This window comes from Spermophilus citellus (genome assembly GCF_964194105.1).
Source record: "Spermophilus citellus genome assembly, chromosome: 4".
In the NCBI taxonomy this organism is placed as follows: Eukaryota; Metazoa; Chordata; class Mammalia; order Rodentia; family Sciuridae; genus Spermophilus; species Spermophilus citellus.
Window position 1 is genome coordinate 178,829,910 of NC_138185.1, and position 27,001 is coordinate 178,856,910.

The 27,001-nt window shown below is 33.8% G+C and overlaps 1 protein-coding gene across 1 annotated transcript in view; it reads right to left on the reverse strand.

Annotated features, from left to right (window-relative positions):
* Positions 1–27,001, reverse strand: part of TTC6 (tetratricopeptide repeat domain 6) — a gene marked incomplete at both ends in the record, with an annotated part of 192,057 nt that overhangs the window by 31,823 nt on the left and 133,233 nt on the right. The window contains 7 exons of the mRNA XM_081292914.1: positions 1,112–1,246; positions 12,094–12,251; positions 12,661–12,737; positions 13,715–13,797; positions 16,457–16,607; positions 17,926–18,046; positions 21,024–21,193. Coding sequence (XP_081149040.1) covers positions 1,112–1,246; positions 12,094–12,251; positions 12,661–12,737; positions 13,715–13,797; positions 16,457–16,607; positions 17,926–18,046; positions 21,024–21,193 — 895 coding nt within the window. The remainder of the gene's footprint in view (positions 1–1,111; positions 1,247–12,093; positions 12,252–12,660; positions 12,738–13,714; positions 13,798–16,456; positions 16,608–17,925; positions 18,047–21,023; positions 21,194–27,001) is intronic.

Sequence of the window (27,001 nt, forward strand, 5' to 3'; positions counted from 1 at the left end):
TCACTCAATTTTCTAGTAATTTAAAATATATTCTCCCACAGAAAATTTTGGGACAAGCAAATCAATATTTGGAAACAACTTAGATTTAGTATTATATTTAAAAATCCCCTTGTTTCCAGGTTAATGTTTACATAATCCATGCTGTTAGATTACAGTGCTTTCAGAGGCATAATTTTTATCACTAGTTTTTGGATTTTATTCCTTCAAAGAAATTGCAACCAGCATCATTTATTATCCATGGTAGTCTGAGAATCATAGCAGATATATGATTATGAAAACTCAGAACACAGAACTTTAAATTTTTTCCCAATATTGTAAAGCATAGCCAAGTTTTCCCTGTTGTCCAAAAGGACTAAAAGTATAAAAAATATTATAATTAATCTTATATTTAATGAACAACTTAGTGGACAATTCTTTTTCTTATATGCAAATTTAAGATACTCTCCATCCGGTATATATAAGGAAGGATTGGAATGATGCATGTGTATTTGTGTGATTGTGTATATGTATGCAAAAATGGAGTTGTGGTATATCCAACAATAACCATGGGATAATATCAATTATTTTATATATTCTTCATATCAGTGACAATTTTGAAGTGTGTAAAGTAGTCAAAGGCTGGATAAATCCATAATAATTGAATTAACTGGTTTTCAATGAACCTGGCCATCTTAATAACCAGTTTCAATCTGATTGGAATTAATCAGTTCTCAATAAGATAAGTTACAGAGTATTCTAATAATTTCTCTTTTATTCTACAATATGTTAAAGCTCTCAATATAAACTACTTGGAGTTTAATAAGCAGTCATATTAATAATAAAATAACACTGCTTTGCTGTAATAATTTCCTATATTTAGATATTTTTGGTGGAAAACCATATTGGTCTTTAGATTAATTGTCAAAAACTAACATCAAATAAAATGTGTTGATTATATAAAATAATTCATGAGAATTTCAGGGTGCAGACTGACTATATAATAAGCCAACCATTTTAAACTTTTGGTCCAGTCACTCCCTGTACTGTCTAGATAAGCCTCCAGAAATAAAACTGAATACAAGCAACCAGTTTCTAAAATCACATAATCTATGCTTCTAAGTACACAAAATACCATTTGGAAGTTGTTTTCTTCTATGTAACAAAGACCCAAGTTATACAGACACTCTGATGAAAAAGCTGCAGCATTTTGTCCTTTGAGAGAACAAGAACAGATTTCCATTGCCTTCTTAAGCATTCTCAGAGCTTCCTAGAATGATAAAAATAAAAATTACATATATATATATATATATATATGAAGGGACTGTTTCTTTCTGATATTTATTTAACATTACAATCTTCAATGTTAAAAAGAACCCAGATAAGGAAGCTGTGTTCCCACTTCACAGGGATCTGATGAAGATCACAGGTCTTACCCAAGAAAAAGACTCAGTTCCATGGCGAGCTCCTGAGTTCCTACCCCATAAACCAGGACTTAGGCTCACACACATGAATTTTTGAAACTATGTTTTAAATTCTAATAATTATTTTCTAATGGTCTTAATCAGACTTACATTTATTGACCAGTTTATGACCAATTTCCCTGTGTGAAATAATTGAGAAGCTACTAGGTAGTAATAGTGTTGATAGTATCTAATATACTTTGAATCAACTTTTATTTGGTTATGCTGTGCTCTTACTAGGGTTCTCTGAGCAGCAGAAAATAAACCACCATCAAAAATTACTCATTGTTTAGTCAAAACAGTTGAAACCAATTAATGAAAGAAATAGAATTTTCCTAATAGAAATGCTAATTGCTTTTCCCTTTTTTTTAATGAACTAAATTGCTAAAGAAGTCGTCAGATTTAACTTGGATGTGGTAAGTGTCTTTGCTGTTCCCCTTTAACATCTACTCCACGTTTACAACCCACCTCAACATCCATCCTTCTGTCCTCACTCTCAGCACATGACTTTACCACGGAAAACTGGATTGCTTTCTCAATTTTCTTTGTCTTTGCTTTTTAGTGTATCTATGTCTTCAGCCATTCCCACCCTTTTCTTTCCTGTCTTTGAATGATTTCTTCTCCTTTTTAGAGCTCACTCTTAACACCATCTCCTCTGCTCCCGGCTGAGCACACTTTGTTTTTTCCTTCCTTTTTTGAACCTTTGCCCTTTCACTGACTCCTTTGGTCCCTAAACACTTGAATCTCTTCCAGCCTTCCATCCCATTTAAATTAAAATGACCACATCTTCATTTCCTCCTGCTTCCCCCATCTTTTCCTCCCTCAGTACTCTATAAAGTCTTACCAGGGAGATCTGGGGAGTGAGGGTTGGCCCATAAGGCATACTGATATTCTGAAAACAGTACCATGGCTTCTGTGGGTAACAGCTTTGAAGGGTACAATGCTGTTACTATCAATCAAGGGAAAAAAAAAATAAACGTATATTCTGAACCAGGATAATGACCATAAAAATAGAGAAAAGAAGCAGGTTTGAGGGACTATTTTAAAAATAGAACCAAAAGACCACCACCATTGGGTAGGTAGAAGAGGATCGGCAATGATACTGGGCTTCCTGCCAGAGCCACAGGAGCTGGGGGAGGTCAAAGCAAATATAAAGGAATATTCCTGAAAGAATAAAGAAATATTCCTGAAAGAATAAAGAATTGAACAACTTCAAATCTGAGGAATGACCACTGAATTTGCAGTAAGGAACTCACCAATGAAAATAGCAAGCGCACTGCAATCATTTTATATTACTTTAAATTACCACAAATTGAGCATATTAAAGTAACACATTTATTATCTCCCAGTTTCCACAGGTCAGGAGATCAAGAATGGCTCACTGGGTCCTCCACTCAGGATTCCACAAAGCTGCAATCACGGTTGTCAGCTGAGCTGCATTCTCCTCTGGAAACCTTACTAGGGGAATCACCTTCCAAGCTTCCAATACACCACTGGCAGAATTAATTTCCTTGATACTCCAGGACTCAGAGTCCTGGCTTCTTGCTAGCAGTTGGCCGCACTCAGATCCTAGAGGCTACCTGAAGTTTACCACCACATGACCTTCTGCATAAGCAGTCACAACCTACAGACTAGCCCTACAGATCAGTCTAAGAATCTCTCTTTCCAGTCTGTTAAAGAGGGAGCCTTAAAAATGCAACATAATCAGGGAATGACATTTGTGCCCTGCGTACTGGTTAGAGGCAAGTCACACATCCTGTCAACACTCAAGAAATGGAAGAAAATTATATAGGGCATGATTCACTGAGGGCAACTACAGAGTGAGTCTGTCTGTCACAGTCCGCTTTCTGGGCCCCAATGACTCCGTATCCCTGCCACATGCAAAATACATTCCATTCCAGTGCCTCCAAAAGGCTCATCTCATTACTCCATCAGATCAAAGTCTGAAATCTCATTATTTAAATCATGTCCAAGTCTGGATGCAGACTTTGAGTATTATTCACATAAGTACCACTTCTGGGGCACAATTCCTTTCCAGCTAAGGGCCTGTGAAATAAAAGACACAAACTATTTATCTCTGAAACACCCAACGTGCAATGGTGGGATAAGCACAGGATAATATCCACAGCATTCCAGTTCAACAGGGGTGAGGGGAGGGGGAATGGAGGCTAAAAAGCCCTCAGTGGTCCATAGCAGCTCTTTTTTGAGCAGACATCCAGAGTCTCTTGATTAGGTTTCAAGGCATAGAATTATTCTCTATGGCTCTTCATTCTGCCCTGTAGGTTCCTGGTCTTGCCCTCTGGGTCATTATTGCTTTTTCATAAAAGGTTGAACATGTTTGCAGCTGAGTTATTCTATTAATCTGCTTCCTGTCAGAATGCTTTAGAGGTCTGACAACCTTTCATTTCATACTCTCTCTCTCTCTCTCTTGGTCCAAACTGGTTTCTACAGAAATAATTGTCTTAAGAATTTGGAGACCTTTAGTGCATTTCACAGGCACTCATTCTCTCCATTAGACAAAAGCCATATTCACTAATTTTTGCAAAAAAAATTCCTTCTCTACTTTGGCCTCTGGCTGAGATGCATGAGGAACAATATCCTGAAACCTTTAGAGGTCCTCTGGTTAAGATATTTGTATGGCATATCCTCAAAAGGGAGCAGTGCTATACTGAATATTCTGGCTTTACGATCTTTCTGAAATAGGAGCAAAATATTGTCCAGTTATAGCTTGTTCTTCTCACTAGTTAGAACACTTTACTGACAGTGACAATCTTGCTTTTGTCATCTTTTGCCATCTGGAGAGGTAGAGAATTATCATCTGGTAAGAGTCCTGGTTTATTCTGTTTAGCAGTTCTTAACTTATCTCTCTCCTCTCACACTTCACTATGAGAAGCAAGAATAAACCTGACAACACTCAGCACTTTCAACATTTTACTTGAAAATTATCTTAACTACATATTAGGATCCTGACTATTTAGTTCTGTTTTCCAAGTAACTACAGGATACATTTTTTGCTACATTAAAAAGATCTTTCTTTCACTAGTTCCTCATTCATTGGTGAGAACCTACTAGCATATCTTAATGACCAGATATCCACCAATAGTCTGTCTGAAGTGATTAAAGCTTTCTAGTCATGCCCCTTAAAAGTCTTCTAGTCTCTGCCCCGTTGGTTGGTTTCAAAGCTGCTGCCACAGTTTTAGATATTTATTACCGAAGCACTCATTATACTTCTGGGCACCAAAAACTGCATTAGTTCCCTGCTGCTGGAAAAAAAAATCCACAAACTTACTGCCTTTGAAACAACACACATTTACCATCTCACAACTTCCATGGCCAGGAGTCTGTGCAAAGTTTAACCAAGTCCTCTGCTCTGGGGTCTCATGAGCTACAACCAAAGTGCCAACCAGACGGCATTCTCACCTAGAGGTGCAAGTAGGGAAGTATCTTCTCAGGTTTCTAAGGTTATTGAAAGATTTTATTTCCCCATGGCTGTATGACCGAGGATACAGGTTTCTAAAAATACTGACTATTGGAGGTTTCCTGAACCTACAGGCCACAGCAGTTCCCCAACAAGGGATTCTCCACAGCTAGTTCACAGTATGTCTCTTTGCTTCATCAAGGTCAGCAAGAGAATCTATCGCTTCATTCTGCCAAAAGAGGATCATATACAATGTAACATAATAATGGGAGCAAAATTTCATCAACTTTGCCATATTTTCTTAATTAGAAGCAAGTCACAGGCTCCACCCAGACTCAATGTCATACAAGGGCAAAGCTTGTTGGGGGTCACTTTATGATGTGTCAACCATCACAAGAGGGTAGAAACTAGCCAGATTGTACTGAGTGTCAGAATGAGTGGAAAGTGAGGAAATGAAGCCAATGAATGCAGAAAATATTCAAGATTTGTTGTGCCAGAAATGAGAGAAAAGTAAATAATTAGAGGGGTTGAGAGGGTAAAAAATGGCACATTTCAGGTGTCTTTTAAGTTAAATATAATTATTCATGATTAAGCACCCAGCCCTCAGTCTGTCTAATGTACATTATTATGAATATTAGGTGCTTAATAAGTAGCATATTATTAGTCCTCTATACTAACTTTGCATTACTGAAGACATGTCAAAAAATATAAAAAGGACCTTAAATATAAAAATCTGAAAAGGATTTTAAATATAGGAAATTCTCCTGCCACTAACTAGACTCTTTCATATCTCCTAAATATCAATCAAAATCTTCCATTCTGTGAAAAAATAAGATAAGGTTTTATTACAACAACAGTAACAACAACTGTCTTAAAGATTCCCATTTCAGGAGCTGGCGTTGTGGCTCAGTGGTTGAGCGCTTGCCTCTCATGCATGAGGCTCTGGGTTCCATCCTCAGTACCACATAAAAAAATAAAGTAAAAGACATTAAAAAAAAAAGATTCCCACTTCACCTATAATGCTACTTAGAGTTGCACAGTATAAAGCAATGAATATGAACAATAAACAACTCAGAATTTTAGTAGTTAGGACTTCTGAATCAGTATGGTAGATGAGCTATTTCTAAAGAAATTTCCTTGGAGAAGCTCTCTAAGGAAGTCTTCAGGAAGCATAGCCAGAGATGTATATGAGAGCCTAAGCCTGGCGTGAGGCATATACTAAGCAGACAGGAGGGAGGGGTGATGTTGAGGGTAGATGACTACAGTAGCATCACCATCTGGGTTCCATGAAGTGGGTCAACAACAAAGAGGAAGATTTGAGTTTGGCACTCATTTATTAAGATATGAGTCAGGACATTCACTGAATTGGAATGTTCAGGGCATTCACTGGATTTGGAATGCTCAGGAGAGCCAAGATGATAATAACTCTTTGCTCCTGAGACAAATCCAATATGGAGGAAATATGGAGGAAAGTGGGCCCTATATAGCCACTGTATTCCTACAGATTAATATTAAGCAAAATGCCAATGAACAAGCACAGAATGAGACAAGACAGTATGAGTAGGAACTGGCAAAACTAACAAACCAGTCTTTGACATCTGAGAATTGTATTGAAGTTATCAGTTACAGAATACATGTTTATAAAATATTTTTAAAATAAAGTTGAAATCAGGATGATGAAGCAAAAGGAGACAATTAGGATTGAATATGAAGACTTGAAAACGATCAAATAGAACTTCTACAAGTAAAAAGTATTATTCAAATAAAACATGAAGACCAGGCTGAAGAATTTGTGAACCTGAAGAAAATCTTCTTTAAAAAATTATACAGAATGAAGCAAGAGATTAAAATATAAGAGAACATAAGATAAGTGAAGATTAGAGAAGTCAAACCCATATCTGTTGGAGTCCCCAAAAGAGTAAATAGAATGGGAGACAGAACTTGAAGAAATAATAGATTCAAATTTTCCAAACTGAGGGAAGACAGAAATCCACAAATTGAGGAATCATAACCTAGTAAAATCAGGAAAATAAAAGTAAATCAAGAATATACAACTTTAGGATTGGGGCTATAGCTTAGTGGCAGAGTGCTTGCCTAGCATGCACAAGGCACTAGATTTGATCCTCAGCATCACATAAAAATAAATAAAATAAAGGCATGCTATCCATTTACAACTACAAAAAAGTTTAAATGTATAACTTGATATATATAATTATATATACTTACATAATTTATATTATATCATTAAATAAATTATATAAATATTCATTTATTTATTTTTATGTTTTAAAATATATAGTATATCATGTTATATATTATATATAATATATTATATATAATATATATTATATGTCATATATCATATGTATACAACTTTATAGAACAAAAGAGAAAATCAAAAAATAATCAGAGACAAGAAAACTTATACCAAAAAGGGAAAGATAATCTAACAGTAGAATTCTCATTATCAGTAGGAGGTGAAATATCAATAGAAGCTGAATGACAGCATATTACTTTCAAGATGTTGACAAAAAGTAACTTCCAATCTAAAATTTTGTTATAGAATAGTAAAAAGCCTTATCATTGACAGATGTTCATTTTTATTTCAGAAAAAAATAAAAATTATCTCAAAAGAACAGTCTGACACATAAGAAATGCTGAGCAAATAAAATGGAAAGATATGTAAATATAAATATTGGTTCTAAAATAATGGTAGTCATTTTGTATTATAATTTGTAGACCTTAAATACAAGAAAAAAGTATATGTGAATTTGGAAGGAAATAATTAGTGTTAGAGGAGTCTGTGATCTTTTTATTAGTCAGGAGAATGATATTGTACTCAGGAAACAATGTTATCTAACTTCAGACATAGCTGTATATGTTTGGCAACATTTCACTAGTAACAAACAAAATGTGAAATGAGAAGATTAAAGAGGAAATAATTTAAATAAAAATTTAAATTTAAAAATATCAATACAAAAAGTAAAAAGTAATAGAGATTTTAAAAGAATTGTTGAAAAAGAATAGCAAATATAAAGCACCCTAATAAAAGAGAAAGAATAAAATTAAAATGACAAAAATCCAAATGGAAGAAAAATCACAGGAACCAAAATTTTCCATGTAAAACAAAGATATAATCAAAATGAATTTTTAAAAGCCTTTTATAAACTGTTTATAAGACATTCCTATAACCTAGGATATGGAAAAGTCAAAAGTAAAAGAAAAAAAGACATACATTAAAATACTGTTTTTCAAAATAAAGTAGGTTGTTATGTTTGGAAATGAAGTGTCTCTCAAAGACTCCTGAGCTTAATGTACTACTACTCCCCAGTGTAACAATGTTCAGAGGTGGCGGGGGGGGGGGGGGGGGGGATTGTGGGGGGGGAAGTGATTGGGTCATGAGGGCTCTCTTATTGATGCACTATTACACTGATGGATTCATAACTTGATGGCATTATTAGAAGGTGGTGGAAGCTTTAGGAGATTGCACACAGTTGGAGGAAGTAGGTCCTGGGAGCATATCCAGGGAAGGTAGATCTTGTCCCTGGCCCCTTCCTCTGGCTCACTCTCTGCTTCCCAGCTGCTAAGTGGTGAGAAATGCTCCCTCTACTATGATATTCTGTCTTACCACAGACCCAGAAATAATGGAGTCAGCAGACCATGGACTATAAAACCTCTGAAACTGTGAGCCAAAATAAATCTTTTCTGCAATAAAGGTGTTTATGTCAGGTATTTTGGTCACAGTGATGAAAAACTAACAGAGCTACAGCATAAACACTGAAAGTATTATAAATAGTGATAGAGGAGTCACTATGTAATGATAGAAGTTCAGTTCATCAGATAAGTATAATAATTCTAAAATTGAGGATATATAACAAAAATAAATTTTTTGACAATTAATTATGCCTTTCAAAATAAGTAGAGAAAAATTTGAAGGTTCCCAAACCATAGAAATGATAATATTTGAGGAGATGATAATACTAATTTGTCCTGATTTTATATATGATATACTAATAATACATGTATCAAATTTCAGTACTGTATTCTATATGTATATATGTGTGTGTGTGTGTATAAACATGTCAATTTTAAAATGTCTAAAATTTAAAATAACCTCAAGTTACATAAAATAAAACTTAAAGAATCACAGAGAAAACTTGGTATCCAACATCATTATAGGAGATTTAAAAATACCTCAGTCATTGATAGATCAATTAGTTAAAAATAAGCATGTGAAAAACACATTAAAAATGAGACCTACTAAGCATATATAAAACATATCAATGATAAAATGCATATTTTTCAGACATGGATGATTTACAAAACTAAGACATGAATAATTCTGAGCATATTTCAAAGAATCAATATCAAGCAGAATATTCATTTTACATTGTATTTGCAAATTAAAAAGAAAAGAAACTTTTTAAAATGTGTTCTTTTTTAAATATTTTTTTTATGTCAAAGGACTTTTATTTTATTTATTTATTTGTTTGTTTATATGTGGTGCTAAGGATCAAACCCAAGTGCTCTACCACTGAGCAACAACCTCAGACCCAAAAATGTGTTTGTTTTTAAAAAATGAAATCCTATCGTAAATTTTAAAATATTTATGAAATTGACCATAACTTGTAAATGCTGTTTATTGCTGTAATTTGAATGTATTCCCCCAAAATCACAAACTGGAAACTTAACACCCAATGTAGCAGTATTGAGAATGGAACCTTTAAAAAGGGACTATATAATCAATGGATTAAATGCCACTAGTTGCTAGAATGGTTCATTATCATGGGATTGGGCCTTTATAAAGGACAAGTTTAGAATTCAGCTCCCTATTGTTTTTTTTCCTCCTCTCTTGCTCTCTCTCTCTCCCAACACACACCCCTCTTTGCCCTCCAACCTTCTACCATGGAATGACACAGTAAGAAGATCTCCATAAGATGCCAGAACCCTCATCTTGAAATTCCCAACCTCTAGAACTGAGAGAAATAAATTTCTAATCATTACGAATTACCCAATCTGTTATTTTCTGTTATGGCAGCACAAAACAGACTGACACTTATATTATAAAAAGATAAAGTTTGAATATTAATGAAATAAGTATCCAATGGAACATTTAAAACAAATAACAAGGAAATATCCCTTTCAATAAAAGTAGCAGCAAGAGACTAATAAAAGATTTCAATGAAACAGAAAATAATACAAACCAAGTAAGTATTAACCTTCTACAAATCTGATAAAGACACAAAACAACAAAAAGAAAATGACAGACCAATATTTCTTATGAACACAGATCAAAAATCCTCAACACAATACTAACAGGTCAAATTCAACAGCACATTAAAAAGATCATATGCCATGATCAAGTTGGCTTCATTTCAAGGAAGCAAGAGATAGCTCAACATATGCAAACTGTGGAGAGACACTGAAGAAGACACTAGAAAGTAAAAAGATTTCCAATGTTTATGGATTGGGAGAATTAATATCGTTAAAATTGCCAAACTACACAAAGTGATCTACAGATTCAATGCAATCCACATCAAAATTCCAATGACATTCTTCACAGAACTAGAAAAAAAAATTCTAAAATTCATTTGGGAGCACAAAAGACTCCAAATGTCCAAAGCAATCCTGAGCAAAAACAGCAGTGCTAGACACACTACAACACCCAATTTTAAAACATACTGCAGAGTAACATTAGCAGCATGGTATTAGCATGTAGGCCAGTGACAGACTGCCCTAAACCCATGCCTCTTTGGCCAACTAATTCACAACAAAGGTGCCAAAATCATACAAAATCATAAAAAGGACAGCCTCTTTAACAAATGGTGCTGGGGAAACTTGGATATTCACAGGTAGAAGATTGAAACTATCTCTCACCCTGTCCAAAAATTCAATTCAAAATGGATCAAGACCTTAATGTAAGACTTGAAACTTTGAAACTACTAGAAAAATATAGGAAAAATATTTCAAGATACTGATACCAGCAACAATTTCCTAAATCATACTCTAATGGCTCAGGAGGCAAAAGCAAAAAAAAAAAAAAAAAAGTGGGATTACATCAAATTGAAAAGTTTCTGCTCAGCAAAGGACACAATCAACAGAGTAAAGAGACCACCTGCAAAGATGAATCTTTGCTAGCCATTCATCTGACAGAGGACTAATATCCAGAACATATAAAGAAAATTTAAAAATCTAACAACAAAAAAAAATGTAATTCAATCAAAAATGGACAACAGATTTGAACAGACGCTTCTCAAAAGAAGCACAGATGGCTAATAAATATATAAAATTAAAAGCTCAATATTTTTATTCATCAGAGAAGTGCAGATCAAAACCACAGAGATTCCTTCTCACCCCAGTTAGAATAGCCACTATAAAAAATAAATAAATAAATAACAATTATTGGGAAGATATGGAGATAAAGGAATCCATGTACACTGTTGGTGGGAATGTAAATTAGTACAACTACTATGGAAAACAGTATGGAACTTCCAATAAATAAACAAACTACCTAACTAACTAAACCCAGAACTCCCACACAATCCAGCTGTACTACTCCTGGGTATACACCTGAAGGAAATGAAGTCGGCATACAGAAAGAGATATCTGGAAGCCCACGTTTATTGCAGTGCTATTATTCACAATAGTCAAGATACAGCTGTCCATCAACAGATTAGCAAATAAAGAAAATATGGTATATATACACAATGGAGTGTTATTCATTCATAAAGCAGAATGAAATCATGTCATTTGCAGGAAAATGGATAGAACTGGAGTATATCATGTTAAGCAAAATAAACCAGACATAAACAAGTACCACATACTTTCTCTCCTATGTGGAAATGGGGTGGGGGGGGGAGAAGATGACCTAAATGTAGAGGAAGGATGGTTATGGACTGAAGGGGTCCAGGGAGCGAGAACACAGAAAAGAGAGAGTGAAAAAGAAGGGAGGATAAATATGGTCAATACACAATATATGCATTACACATATAGGAAATGTCACAGTAAAATCCATTAATTTGTACAGTTAATATGTTAAGAATTATAATAATAGAAAAATGAAAAAGTAATTGCAAAGTTTAATAAAAGACTGAATAAATAATATAATAAATACTAGTATAAAATTAATAGTATGTAAATAATATAGAGTTGTAAATAATATTTAAATGTCATACTAAGCATGATATATGAGTTTCATTACTAGGTTTAGTAAACATTACTCAGAGGACCTTTCACCTTGAATTTCTTGGCCTTCATTAGTGTTTTTGCTATGATAAACATGATTACTTCTGGCTTACTCCACAAGCTCTCCTCCAAGACCTGAATGGCCTTCTCATGGTTTTCACAAAATGAATAAATGATTGCTTGTTGTATTGGGCTCAACTCAATGAGACCTAAGAGAAAAGGAAAATTTATCAGTACCTTTGCCAAGTATGAAGGATTTCAAATAAAATTATTTTAACAAAATCAAGCAATTAAAAAATCTCTTTATAATATGAATTTTCAATATTATATGAAAATGTATTTACTTTCAAGAAACATAAGACATTCCAATTACAAAAAAAAACAGCAAAATTGTAAGCCTAGTAAGTCCTATAAAAATAACCTCTTTCACAAAGTTCATTGTAATATATTGTGGATCATTTTACCAATTTGTTTACATATAATCTGAAGTTTCCAAATCTTTGTCTTTCAACTAAAACCTTTATGCCATCTATGTGTAGTTACTGAAAGTAGTACAAAAGTTCTAAAAAGATATTTCTTAAATTAAAACAATTATAATTTTCAATTAATTATATTTACCACGGTTCATTTCTGCTACTTGATAAATAGTGAACTTTGCCAGATCATAACACTTCATCATAAGAAGATATTGTCCTCTGGAAAAAAAAAATATTTTTTTGATTCTAAGCTGATAAAAATAATTTTTCTAAAGTAAAGTTTCTTATACTCAGTTACTTAAAATTTTACAGCTACAATACATTGATTATATTTATATATGCATGCATAAAAGGCAATACATTACAGACATTTTATAGTCTAAATAGACCGATTTACATGGATGTGTGATGAAACAATTTAGAAAATATGATGCTACAAGAAAAATAGTCATCTCTTTTTGCAATTATCTGCATTTAAACTGTTTTACTTTGTTGCTGAGAAATTACTTAAAAATTAAAATTTAAGGGACATAAAATGAGGACAAGTTTCCATAAATTGCTAAAATGTGGTTCAAGGCTTAAAACACAAAGCAAGCATTCTTCAGAAAAAAAAATTGTTCTAGCTGGGAATATAACTCAGTGGTAGAGCATTTGTCTAGCATATATAAAACCTTGGATTCAAAGTCCAGTACTGAAAAAAAAATTCCACTTTCTTTTCCCAGTTCTATTAATCCTTAGAGATTATATTTTTGGAAGTAATAATTTGTAAAATGTCTCCTTAGTCCAAGTTCTACTATATTTCAAATGCAATTCTTGTGCCACTTATTTTTTTTTTATGGAATTAGCTAACAATTATTTGGGGCACCTCTGTTAACATATTCAAAACAACTGTTCAAAATGTATTACCTTGCTCTCGTGAGATGCGTACTAACTACATAACCATCAACCTAGAAAGGCCTAAAGATCTTAAACTTGCAGTTATGTTTTGATGCAAGGGAAGATCCAGTTGTATTATGCAATGTTATCTTAAAGTTTAGCAAAAACAAGAATTGCCTCTGGCTTGCTGGCTGGGAGATGGCCATTGCCCAGAGAGTAAATGTAAAATGAGGAAGTTAAAGAATCAAGAGAGAACTAAAGATCCCAACAGATTGCTCAGATGTGAAGTTATCTTAAGAATTCAATTTCTATGCTCATACCTTATTATATATAATTGGACTCCATCTGGCTGAAAGTGGATGGCACGAGATAACTCCTTGACTGCCCTTTTCAATTTATGCAGCTGTTGAATAATAAATAAACAGAAACTTGGGTTCTAGTAAAACTGAGTATTTCCTTTCTGATGTTTATCCCCTCATACCCTTTACTGCAGAAATTTTGCAGGGACATCCCCTAATACACATGATTTTCTAAAGAATCATCAAAGCAAATGGGATATAGAAAAGTTAAAAAAAAACAGTTACGGTGCAAGTTGGTTTTTAAAAATTATTTATCTTTAATTTGAAGAATAAACATACATATATATATATATATATATATATATATATATATATATAATTTTACATTCTAGTTTGTGTGTTCATTCCTTTTTCATTTAACTTTTTAGTTTTTTTTCTCAACCACAACACCAAAATTCACTTGTTAATAAACTAAGCATACAAAAGAAAGTAAAATAAAAAGTCAATTTCACTTAATAAGGGAGGATGCTGGAAGCAGTGGTACACTCCTGTAATCCCAGCAGCTCATGAGGGACTGAAGGATCGCAAGTTCAAAACCAGCCTCAGCAACTTAGTGAGGCCCTAAGCAACTCAGTGAGACCCTATCTCTAAATAAAATATTAAAAAGGGGGAATATTGCTCAGTGGTTAAGCACCCCTGGTTTCAATCTCTAGAAAAGCAGATTTATACCAAAATTAAAATTAAATAAATAAATAAAAATATAATAATTGTATAAAAATATCTATTTAATATCAATGTATAAAGAAAAATAAGCACTGATTCTTTCATTAATACTGGTCTCACAAACATAAACTGAATTTGTATATATCTGGGGACAAAATCACTATCATTGTAGATACCACTAAAGGAGCACTACATGGTGACAGAAAATTAACCTGGGACAACCAACCACTCCCCTAACCATAATGACTGATGAATAAAAGAGAATGCCCAAAATTAATTTGTACATGGAAACAAGCAAGACCTGTAGAAACAGTATAAACCATTTGGAAGAAATAGTGGGTAGGGTCAAAAGAGGAAGCCCATAAAGAGAGGAAGTCTGAGATTCATTTAAACAAATTTAAGAATTTCTGTGAAACTTTCTGGCCATTGTGTCATAAGCAGCCTCTGCTTGGGTTGGTTCGATTAATATACCATCCAACCAAACACGCACACTGCTATACCTGTTCTACCAACTGTCCATGTCTATGCATTGGGGAAACCTTGTTTTGGGACAGATGTAGCTTCCCTGGGTTTGGACCTCTCCAGGAAGCCCCCAGGCAGCCTTAGATTAGATTCCCAAGGAAGCTAAAAAGCTGAACCAACACAGTAGGAGAACGTATTCCTCTACATATATACACAGGGTTTGATTTATAATTACTTGATTTACATGGGATCATATTGTACACACTTTATATTCTTCTGAATCTTGCCTTTTTCTTAATATTTATTTTTTAGTTATAGGTGGACACAATATCTTTATTTCATATTTATGTGGTGCTGAGGATCAAATCCAGTGCCTCGCGCATTCTAAGCGAGCGCTATATCTCTGAGCTACAACCCCAGCCCCTGAATCTTGCCTTTCTTACTGACATATATCTCATGGGGGAAAAAATTATATATATATATAAAATCAGTCAGCTGTCATGGTTCTGCTCTTTTCAAGGACTGTTTTATTTCAGTGTGCATATACTACAGTGCATACACCCATTACTGTGCACAGATTGATTTTTGCTCTCAGTACAAAGAGGCAATTGTCTGATTGTACGTCCTTTACCCCCTGCTACCAAGCTGGTGTTTTGGTTTCTGTGTGTGTTCAGGGGAAACACCAGCTTCCCCAAATGGCCTGAGCTTCATTGATGGGGTTAGATTAAGTAAAAACTCACACACTGCAAATATGTTCGCATCTTTCCTAATAGGAGTCAAAGGCAAACTTTTCCTAGGGACCAGAGTGAACGTATGTTGGATCTTCTGCTTCTGTCATCCAGAAGGTAAGAATTTTGCATGAGACTCCAGTCACAGGAGACCCTGAGACATGGGCAGCAGAGAGCATAATCTCCAGGTAATCCTCAGTGGACAGGTAGTAGAAGAAAAAAACAAGCCTTTGTTGTTTTAAATGGTGATTTTGGAGTTGTTTTTTTACCACAGCATAACCTAGCCTATCCAGACTGGAACTAGCTTATCCAGAGGACTTGTAGAAAAGAGGAGGATTACATTTATTTTAAAATTTAACTTGTAAAAATTTAAAGGAAAGTTTTAATGGTTAGATTACCATTCTACATAGAGATCCCATTCTATGAACCCACCCACTCACCAGTGTGCCCATGCACAAAACATTAGAACAACAGATTCCAAAATGTTAATAGTAGTTATCCCTAGAGAATATGGACCATTTTTAATTTATTACTTTTCATCAAACTTATTTATTTATTTATTTATTTAGATAAATACATTACCTATAATAAATACATATTGCTTTTAAAATAAGGAAAAAACATACAGTATTATTTTTAAAATGAAAGACAATAAAAACGCACATCTCATAAGCAGAGACTTTGTGAGTATGTAATTATAGTTAACTACACATGCTTAACATTTATAGCTTATAAGCCCATTTGTTTCTATAGTTAGCTAAGGAAAATAATACATTAAAACATTTAAAATTAATTGAACAGATAGCCATAAAATTAAAATTTGTATTCAAAATTCTCAAACACTAAATACCTTATAATAGGCTTCTGCTCTACAAATATAGCTTTGAATACATGAAGGATCAATTTTAATAGCCTCAGAAAACCAACAAATAGCTTCATTGTAGTTTTCCAGGTGTAGCAGATATATGAGGCCAATGTTTATGTAAGCCAAAGTAACAGTTCTAGGAAAACAAGAAAATAAAATCTTGTTAGACATTTTTAATTATTCAAAATGTTCTCCAATTATGTATGAACCTAATGAAATATATACATCAATATACATCAGGGTTTTTTAATGTTTTACCAAAGAAATATGAATTAGTTAACTACTATGCTCTATTAAAAAATTATAAATGCCCTTTATTAAATCCTTGGAGTTAACAATTGTAGAGACTATGCTAGGAACCGAATTCATGGAATCTCCTAGACTCTTATTAATACTTTATTGCTCCTTGACTTAATCTTGAGTTACCTTGAATTTCAAGCTCAAGTTTTCCTCAATTCAAAAGTCTTTACTTTAAGCTATGAATAACAGTGAAAAACGGTTTGGTGGCTTGAGGTTAAAAACCATATCCGCATTGATGTTTGTTGCTTTTCTCTCTTAGACTCAAATAATATTCAGTATAGAGATGACCTTAGACATTATCTTGTTTGATGTCTCTTTCAAAATAAGGAAACTACACATTCAATGATCCAATCTCAGGGAACCCCTAACCCTTTGCCTAGACACCACAGTTCCTACCACCTACTTTCTGACTCTTTGCACGAGAAAAGTCTTTTCCTATCTGGCTCAAAAAGGTCCAAAAGAAAATCACGACAGTCATTATGGAACTATCCTCCATGACTTTCTGGAGACAAGTTCAAAGTTCACATTAGATAGCTAAGTAAACAGTCTGCTAGTCAACATAAAATTAGCTTGATTTGTTACTCTTTCTGACAACTTCCATTTAATGAACACTTCATTGGAAAGAAGGGAATTATTTAATTAAAATCTTTATTTTACATCTGGCTCTTTGACTAATGTGTCTGACTTTCAATCTGTGTTCCTTCCTGAAACTATGCTCTAAATGTTACTGGCTTTTTCCTTTGCTTTACTAAAAAATGAAATCAGGAGCTCAAAATAGAGGATTTCTTTCCACTGAGTTGTATTTTGTGCATAACAATGATACATTAAGCAGAATATTTGTCATTATTTTAAAACTTGATAATGATTTTCCAGAAATTTCCAAAAGCTCTAGCCTGGGTATCCTCCAACCCCTCCTAAGAGCTTGTTGATTTATTATCTATGGAAATAACTCCTTTGAAACCTATTCAACCTCTCACCTAACACAAACAATTCTTATTTTAGCAGTAGTCTAATTTTAGTGGTATTCTAATTCTAGAATGATTTTATAATTGCCTCATTTTAAGTTATCGATGATAAGGGGAAAAAAATGTTTATTTTCTTTTGTTTTTTTTAATTTTAAACAAAAGTAAAACCAGTATAAAAATAAAACATACCTTTCTAGAGAAATAACAGCTTCAAAGTCACAAATTGCCAGCCACCAAAGTTTTAGATTTACATAGACTATGCCCCGATGTAGAAAACAACTAAAATTCTCATAGCCGTCATTTAGGAGAACTTTAAAATAAAAGAATATGTTTTATTCAGGTTTTGAACAATCATATCTGGGTCAGATTTCAGCCTACACCCTTTCTACTGCTTATTCTTTTTTAACATTACATAAAACAAAATATATCTATGATGAATGTATTTTGTGAGTATAAACAGTATTGAACATAAAAAAATGCATTTGTTAATTAGTTAACAATGTGGCTATTAAGGCTCACAAACCCATTAAAACTGGAAGAAATCCTGGTGGTAATCTAATGGAGTCCACTCACTTTCCAGAGAAGGAGATTAAGGTTCAAGGGGGCCAGGTACATTGACCAGAGTCATGATGCAAGGCATTGGCAAAGTTGGGCATAGAATATAACTCCCGTCAGAAGGGTGTCATTACCCTTGACAGCCTGTTATTATCACAAAGACACTGTTTCTGGCCAAAGAACAGGTTCAGGTACCAACCCAGATCAGGACATATGGCAGAAGTCAGGCTTATTCATAAACCAGGAAAGGTAGCCACAAAGGAGCTCCTCTAAGGCAGGCAAAACTTAGAAATGAGGCAAGCAACTTGACTATGAAATCACAGTTTACATGATAAAAAGAACCTCCTCTTGGTGAGTCCAGTGTGCAGCTCTTACCAGTAACCTGCCTAGAAGTCACCTCATGTCTCTGGCTTACTGACTCCCATTCACTTTAAAAAATAAGTTAGTGTGTTAATTATGTTTTATACAAGGTTTGACATATATCTTCTGAGCTTCTCAAGCCCTTCCTGGGTTAGGAAGAAAGTTTTGCCAAAAATATTCTTAGTCTGGAACACAAATATTCTCACTTCTGAGTTTGAGGAAGGGTAATCAGCATCTGCAACGATCCTAGAGTAAGTAAATGACCACCTGAATGCCATATGACTGCTCAGTTCACAGCATGGTAGGCTAGCAAGGGAAAAAGCACTACAGTATGGAAAGTTGCTCTAAAACAATGGGGAAATTCTTAAGGAATAAGTATTAGAGTTACTTAACCTTTCTATTCTTAGGCTTTACTATCAATAGAATTTAGATGATGATAGCACCTACCTGATGTCATTGTTTGAACTGTCATTAAGATATTCCATATATAGCACTTAGAACAGTAACAAAATATCCAATAAATGTTAGAGATTATTATTATTATCCTAGAAAATATTTTGAGGATCCTTTTTGGTCACGAATGATAAAACTTGCTAAGCTAGCCTATAGGAAAAGACTAAAGCCAAAATCAAGTTGGTCTACTCTGAACAATTAGATAATAGAGATTTTAAATTATCGTTTGATAGTCTAGAAAGGGGAGAACTAAAGAGGCGAAAGTTGGAAAAGAGGAAAATATGAGGAAAAAGCCTTTAGAGAAAGACCAGAGAGAAATAGATTCAACCAGATGGCAGGGCCATATGAGACAGGCCGATAGAGCCAGGAAAACCTATAGAGATCCTTAAGTTGTGTGTGCCACATTTATCCTCCTAACTCTAAGCTGTTCTATATTATGCATGAATTGTTTCTGTTAATGCTACTTTGGTGACTGAGGGAAAGACCTAGGAAGAATCGAAGCAGAGAGAACAGCAGCTACAAGAAGTAAGAAGGCTAGCGATGTAGAATCAGCTGAGGGCAGAAATTAGACTCAGAGATGATGAGATCATTGAATGAAAATCTTCAGCATACCTTCCCAAGAGTCCTTAGAAAGAGAAGGCAGAGCACTAGGCTCCTTTCAGGAGACAACGGGGCTATTTTAGCTGAATATTATTGGACAAGATGACTTCAGGAGGCAAAAGGACTTAGAAATATTTTAGCAGCAATCATCTTAGCCAGACTCCCACAGAGAAGGAAATCTATCTCTTCTTAATTTCCAGATAGAGAGAATCTAGAACGATGAGATTCTACAATTTTGCACCTGGGTGAGCACAGTCATTGGAGAGTTGGGTTCTGGCTGGATTTCATCTGCTAGGATAGGCTCAATCCATGTCACTGTTGACTATTTACTGGTCACTTACTCATGATCAAGAATTGTGCTGGACACATATAAACCAGGGATGCATTGACTGAGGGTAAAGAAGACATTACCATTTTTGGCTGTTAACATACTTTAGCTTCTGAGATGTCTCAAGGCCTATTTTTAATTTAAGCATCAAAAATATGGAATTGGACAAATCCATGGGCTGACTTAGAATAGGATCCAAACCACCAGGACAGTTTAATGCCATTTAAGCAAGCTAACTAGGAAATAGAATGGAGTTTCCAGAATGGTTTCCAGAACTATATTTACAGAAAGATTTCCTTAACACAATAGTTTCCCCTTGTCATAATTACAGAGAAACATATGCACACATTCATTTACTCACACATACCAAAAGGACATTTTAGAATGATTGTAGCTCAATCATGTGGCTTGTAAGTGTTATATAATATATATAAATACACACTGAGACCCAGTCTCAGACGGCCCTGCCATCTGGCTGAATCTATTTCTCTCTGGTCTTTCTCTAAAGGCTTTTTCCTCACATTTTCCAATTTTCCAACTTTCGCCTCTTTCATTCTCCCCTTTCTAGACTATCACGATAACTTAAAATCTCTATTATCTAATTGTTCAGAGTAGACCAACTTGATTTTGGCTTTAGTCTTTTCCTATAGGCTAGCTTAGCAAGTTTTATCATTCGTGACCAAAAAGGATCCTCAAGATATTTTCTAGGATAATAATAATAATCTTTAACATTTATTGGACAATTTTATTACTGTCCTAAGTGATATATATATATATATATATATATATATATATATATATATCCACACACAGAGGTATGTATACATATACAATAGTATAATCTAAAATATATTTAATATGTAAGTATATGAATACTAGTATATAGTATTATAGATATAATAGTGATCCCACATCCATATTTCTCTCTATGAGACTAAGCTGCTGAACTTCAGATCAGATGCGTATGTATGTGCAGTTGAAAGCAAACTACCTGAAATGCTATAATCCTGTAGTGCTTTACGAGGGTTAGTCTTTCTAAGTAAGCAAGCTCGATAATAGAATGACAACCAGTTATTAGGATCTAAGTGAATAGCAATAGAAAAGTCCTGAATTGCTTGTTTATAAAAACTCCTTTTAAAATATGCTCTTGCTCGATGTGTCCTAGAAAAGAAAAAAAAGCATTTTAATACATATTGCAAAATATACATTTCTGGTTTTGTTAAACCTATTTAACTAATTTTATATTTGAATAAAAATTTGTGCTTATATCTCCATGATTTACAAGGGAGTTTAGTCATGTTGTTAATAACAAAGAAGATATAGACATTTTATAATAAGGTATACTCTTTGTATAAATAATTATATGCTTACTAATTACATTCTATATCTGAACTACATGCTTATTAATTTCATTTAATTTCTTACATTTGCTGGGGGTAGCAAACTTCTTTGAAACTCTTTAAAAATTCTTTCCTAGTTATTGATGTATTCTGGTTATTTCTTGAGTCAAAGGGATATTACTTGCAGGAAGAGATTGAATTGGTTGGAGAAGAACAAGGAAGCTAATTCAAGGTATTATAAAATACTGCTGTCTTATTAGAGGTCTTATAGATACTGCTGTCTTCTCAGCCATTTTTAAGAATCTGAGGCCACTGAAAGAAAGTTTTTGAAACCATAGGTCTTTATTATGTGATAATCAAATCTTATCCCTCCAGAGCTTTGGGGTAATATAGCATCCCAGGTGTGAGCTGATGAGGGTCTAAAGTATTGAGGCAGTAAAAATAAAAAAGGAAGACGTAAAAGTCAGTATGTTTTAAAAATTAACATGGCTTAATGGCATGCAACTATTATAAAAGGTTTACATTGTAACAATTTGAATTAAGATAGCTTAATCAGACCAACATCATTCTAAATGGACAAAAATTGAAAGCATTCCCTCTACAAACTGGAAGAAGACAGGGATGCCCTCTTTACCACTTTTATTTAACATAGTTCTTGAAACACTGGCAAGAGCAACTAGACAGATGAAAGAAATTAAAGGGAAAAGAAGAATTCAAATCAGCACTATTTGCCAACGATAGGATTCTATACCTAGAATACCCAAAAAATTCCACCAGAAAACTTCTAGAACTAGTAAAAAACAAGCAAAGTATCAGAATACAAAATCAACACCCATAAATCAAAGCTATTCTGTATATCAGTGACAAATCCTCTGAATGGGAAACAAGAAAAACTACCCCATTTACAATAGCATAAAAAATACTTGGGAATCAACTTAACAAAAGAGGTCAAAGTTCTCTACAATAAAAACTACAGAACACTAAAAAAAGAAATTAAAGAAGACCTTTGAAGATGGAAAGATCTACCTTGTTCTGGGAGAGGCAGAATTAATATTGTCAAAATGACCAATTCCAATCAAAATTCCAATGACATTTCTCATAAAAATAGAAAAAGCAGTCATCAAATTCATTTGGAAAAATAAGAGACTCAGAATAACTAAAGCAATACTTATCAAGAAGAGTGAAGCAGGTGGTGTCACTATACCAGACCTTAAATTATACTACAGAGCAATAATAACAAAACAGCATGGTACCGGCACTAAAATAGATGTGTAGATCAATGGTACAAAATAGAGGACACAGAAATAACCCACATAATTACAGTTATATTATATTTGACAAAGGTGCCAAAAATGTACATTGGAGAAAACATAGCCTCTGCAACAAATTGTGCTGGGAAAATTGGAAATCCTTATGCAACAAAATGAAATGAAACCCCTATCTCTCACCATGCACAAAACTTAACTCAAAGAGGAACAAGGACCTAGGAATTAAACCAGAGACCCCGCTTCAAATAGAAGAAAAAGTAGGCCCAAATCACCATCATGTCAGATTAGGCCCCAAATTTCTTAATAAGACTCCTATAGTGCAAGAATTAATATCAAGAATCAATGAATGGGATAGATTCAAACTAAAAAGCTCCTTATCAGCCAAAGAAACAATCAGTGAAGTGAATAGAGAGCCTACTAATTGGGAACAGATTCTTACCACACGCATGTCAGATAGAGCAGTAATCTCTAAAATATATAAAGAACTCAAAAATCTTAACACCAAAAAAAAAACAATAACCCAATCAATAAAGGGGCCAAGGAACTAAACAGACACTTCTCAGAAGAAGATATACAATCAATCAACAAATATATGAAAAAATATTCCACATCTCTAACAATTAGAGAAATGCAAATCAAAACTACTCTAAGATTTCATTTTACTCCAGTCAGAATGGCAATTTTTAAGAATACAAGCAACAATAAATGTTGGCAAGGATGTGTGGAAATGGATACACTCATTCACTGATGGTGGGACTATAAATTGGTGCAACCATTATGGAAAGCAGTATGGAGATTTCTTGGAAAACTGGGAATGGAATCACCATCTGACCCCGCTATCCTACTCCTCAGCCTATACCCAAAGAACTTTAAAAAGGCATACTACAGGGACACAGCCACATCAATGTTTACAGCAGCACAATTCACAGTAGCTAAACTGTGGAATCAACCTAGATGCCCTTCAGTAGATGAATGGATAAAGAAAATGTGGTATATATACACAATGGAATATTATTCAGCATTAAAAGAGAATAAAATAATGGCATATGCAGATAAGTGGGTGGAGCTAGAGAATATAATGCTACGTGGAATTAGCCAATCCCAAAAAACCAAATGCCGAATGATTTCTCTGATTTAAGGACGCTGATTCATAATATGCTGCAGAGCGAGGGGGGTGGTGGTGGAAGGATGGGAGGATTAAATGAACTCTAGATAGGGCAAAGAGCAAAAGGGGAGGGAGAGGAGGGACTGGGGCATAGGGGTAGGAAAGATAGTGGAATGGGATGGTCATCATTACCCTAAGTACATATATGAAGACACAAAGGATGTGACTCTACTTTGATTGGCTTATTTTACTTAGTATGATAGTCTCCAGTTCTATGCTTTACTGGCAAGTACCATAATTTCTTATCTATGGCTGAGTAATATTCCACTGTGTATGCCACATTTTCTTTGTCCATTCATCTGTTGAAGGGCCCTAGGTTGGTTCCATAGTTTGGATATTGAACTGCTATATATGTTGATGTGGCCATGTCAATTCAGGATGCTGATTTTCAATCCCTTGAGAATATGTTGAGGAGTGAGATAACTGGGTAAAATGGTGGTTTCATTTCAAGTTTTCTGAGGAATCTCCATACTATTTTCCATAATGGTTACACCAGTTTGTAGTCCCACTATCAACATATGGGTGTACCCTTATCCCTGCAATCCTTGCTAACATTTATTGTTACTGATATGTGGATGTTAATGCTAATTAAGGGAGATAGAGGGAAGAATAGAAGTTCATTGGATTAGACCAAGGGAAATGAAGGTATGGGATGGAGGATGGAAATAAGAAAGACACTAGAATGAATTGGACATAACTTTGCTATGTTAATATATGAATCACAACCAGTGAAACTCCACATCATGTACAATCACAAGAATGGGATCCTAATTAGAAAAATATTCTATGTATGTATAATATGTCAAAATACACTCTAGAGCTGTCATGTATATCTAAAAAGAACATATTAAAAATAATAACAATTTTAAAATACAAAAAAATCACTATTTTTTAATTTAAAGTTTTATGTGACAATATAGTACCACAAATATGCTTCATATCTAATGAAATATGTTAATATATCATATAATATATGGCAACATTTATGTAGCAATAAATATTCTTTTATGAAAAAAGAACCTTTATTTTATTTTATATATTTTTTTCTCTCCTCTTTCTCTCTTTCTTTGTTGTTTGTGTGTTAAATGATTCAGGTTCAGGGATTTAATGGTTAAAATATATACCATATTTTAGGCCACAAAGTGACTCTTAACAAATACAAAAATAGAGATAACACCTTGCATTTTATCAGATCATAATGGAACAAAATTAAAAATCAACAATAAAATAAAAAATAGAAGCTACTCTAACACATGGAGACTAAATAATACACTATTAAATGACCAATGGATATCTGAAGAAATCAGGAATGAAATAATAAAATACTTAGAAGTAAGTGAAAATAGTGACCCAAAATATCAAAATCTCTGGGACACTATGAAAGCAGTTCTGAGGCAATTTCATTGCACTGAGCTCATTTGTTGAAAGAATAGAAAGTCACCAAATAAATGACATAACTTTACATCTCAAAGCCCTAGAAAAAGAAGAATAAATCAAACCCAAAAGTATTAGAAGACAGGAAATAATTAAAATCAGAGCTGAAAGCAATGAAATTGAAATCCCCCAAAATATTTTTTTCAAAAAAAAATCAACAAAACTAAAGGTTGATTCTTTGAAAAGATAAACAAAATTGATAACCCTTAGCCAAGATGACAAAAAGAAACAGAGGAAAAACTCAAATTATTAGTCAGTTGTTAAAAAGGAAATATCATCACAGACACTACTTAAATACAGAGGGTAATCAGAAACTATTTATGAAAATTTATGCACCAATAAATTAAATTTTGAATTTAACCTAGATATCCCAATCCTCAGTCTATACCTAAAGGAATTAAAAACATCATACTACAGGAACACAGCCACATCATAGCAGCACAATTCACAATAGCTGTGGAGCCAACCTAGATGCCCTTCAGTAGATGAATGGATAAAAAAAATATGGTATAGATATACCATGGAATATTACTCAGCAATAAAAGAGAATAAAGTCATGGCATTTGCAGGTAAATGGATGGAGTTGGAGAATATGATGCTAAGTGAAGTTAGCCAATCCCCCCCAAAAAACAATGCTGAATGTTTTCTCTGATTAAAGGATGTTGATTCATAACATTGTGGGTGGGGGGCATGGGAGGATTAGATGAATTCTAGATATGGCAAAGGGGAGGGAAGTGACATGGGGGTAGAAAAGATGGTGGAATAAGATGGACATCATTACCCTAAGTATATGTATGAAGACACAAATGGTGTGACTCTACTTTGTGTACAACCAGAGACTTGAAAAATCATACTCTATATGTGTAATATGAATTGTAATGCATTCTACTATCATATATATAACAAATTTAAAATGTTTATAAATATGCATAAAATATATATGTATATAAATAGACCTTGATACATCAATAAATTTCAAGAGATACATGACTTGCCCAAATTGAACCAGAAGGACATAGAAAATATAAACAGATCAATTTCAAGTCATCAAATTAAAAATGCCATCCAAAGCCTACCAACAAAGAAAAGCCCAGAACCAGATGGATTTTTCAGCAGAATTCTACCAGACACTTAAAGAAAAATTAACACTAATCCTCCTCAAATTATTCCACAAGAGAAAAGAGGGAATCCTTCCAAACTCATTCTCTGAAGCTAGTATCACCCTGATACAAAAACCAGACAAAGATACATCAAAGAAAATAAACTTCAGACCAATAATCCTGATGAATACAGATGCAAAAATTCTTAATCAAATACTAGTAAATCTGATACAAAAACATATTTAAAAGATAATGCACCATGGTCAACTAGAGTATATCCCTGGGATGCAAGGTTGGTTCAACATATAGAGAATTTACAACTAGAAAGCCAGCACCACAGAACATCCTCAGCAAAATATTCCATGAGGAGGAAACAAAAAACAATGAAAATCAGAAAGGGAAGTATTACAATAAAGGAAATATTAATCAAAGGAGAAACCAAGTCAAATTAAATACCAAAAATAAACAAATATGACTGGGAGTACGAATCATGTTTCAATAATAACCTTGAATGTTAATGGCCTAAACTCACCAAGCAAAAGATACAGACTGGAAGATTGGATTTTAAAAAAAAAAGACCCAACAATATGCTGCCTCCAAAAGACTCATCTCATAGGAAAATACATCCACAGACTGAAGGTGAAATTTTGGAAAAAAACATC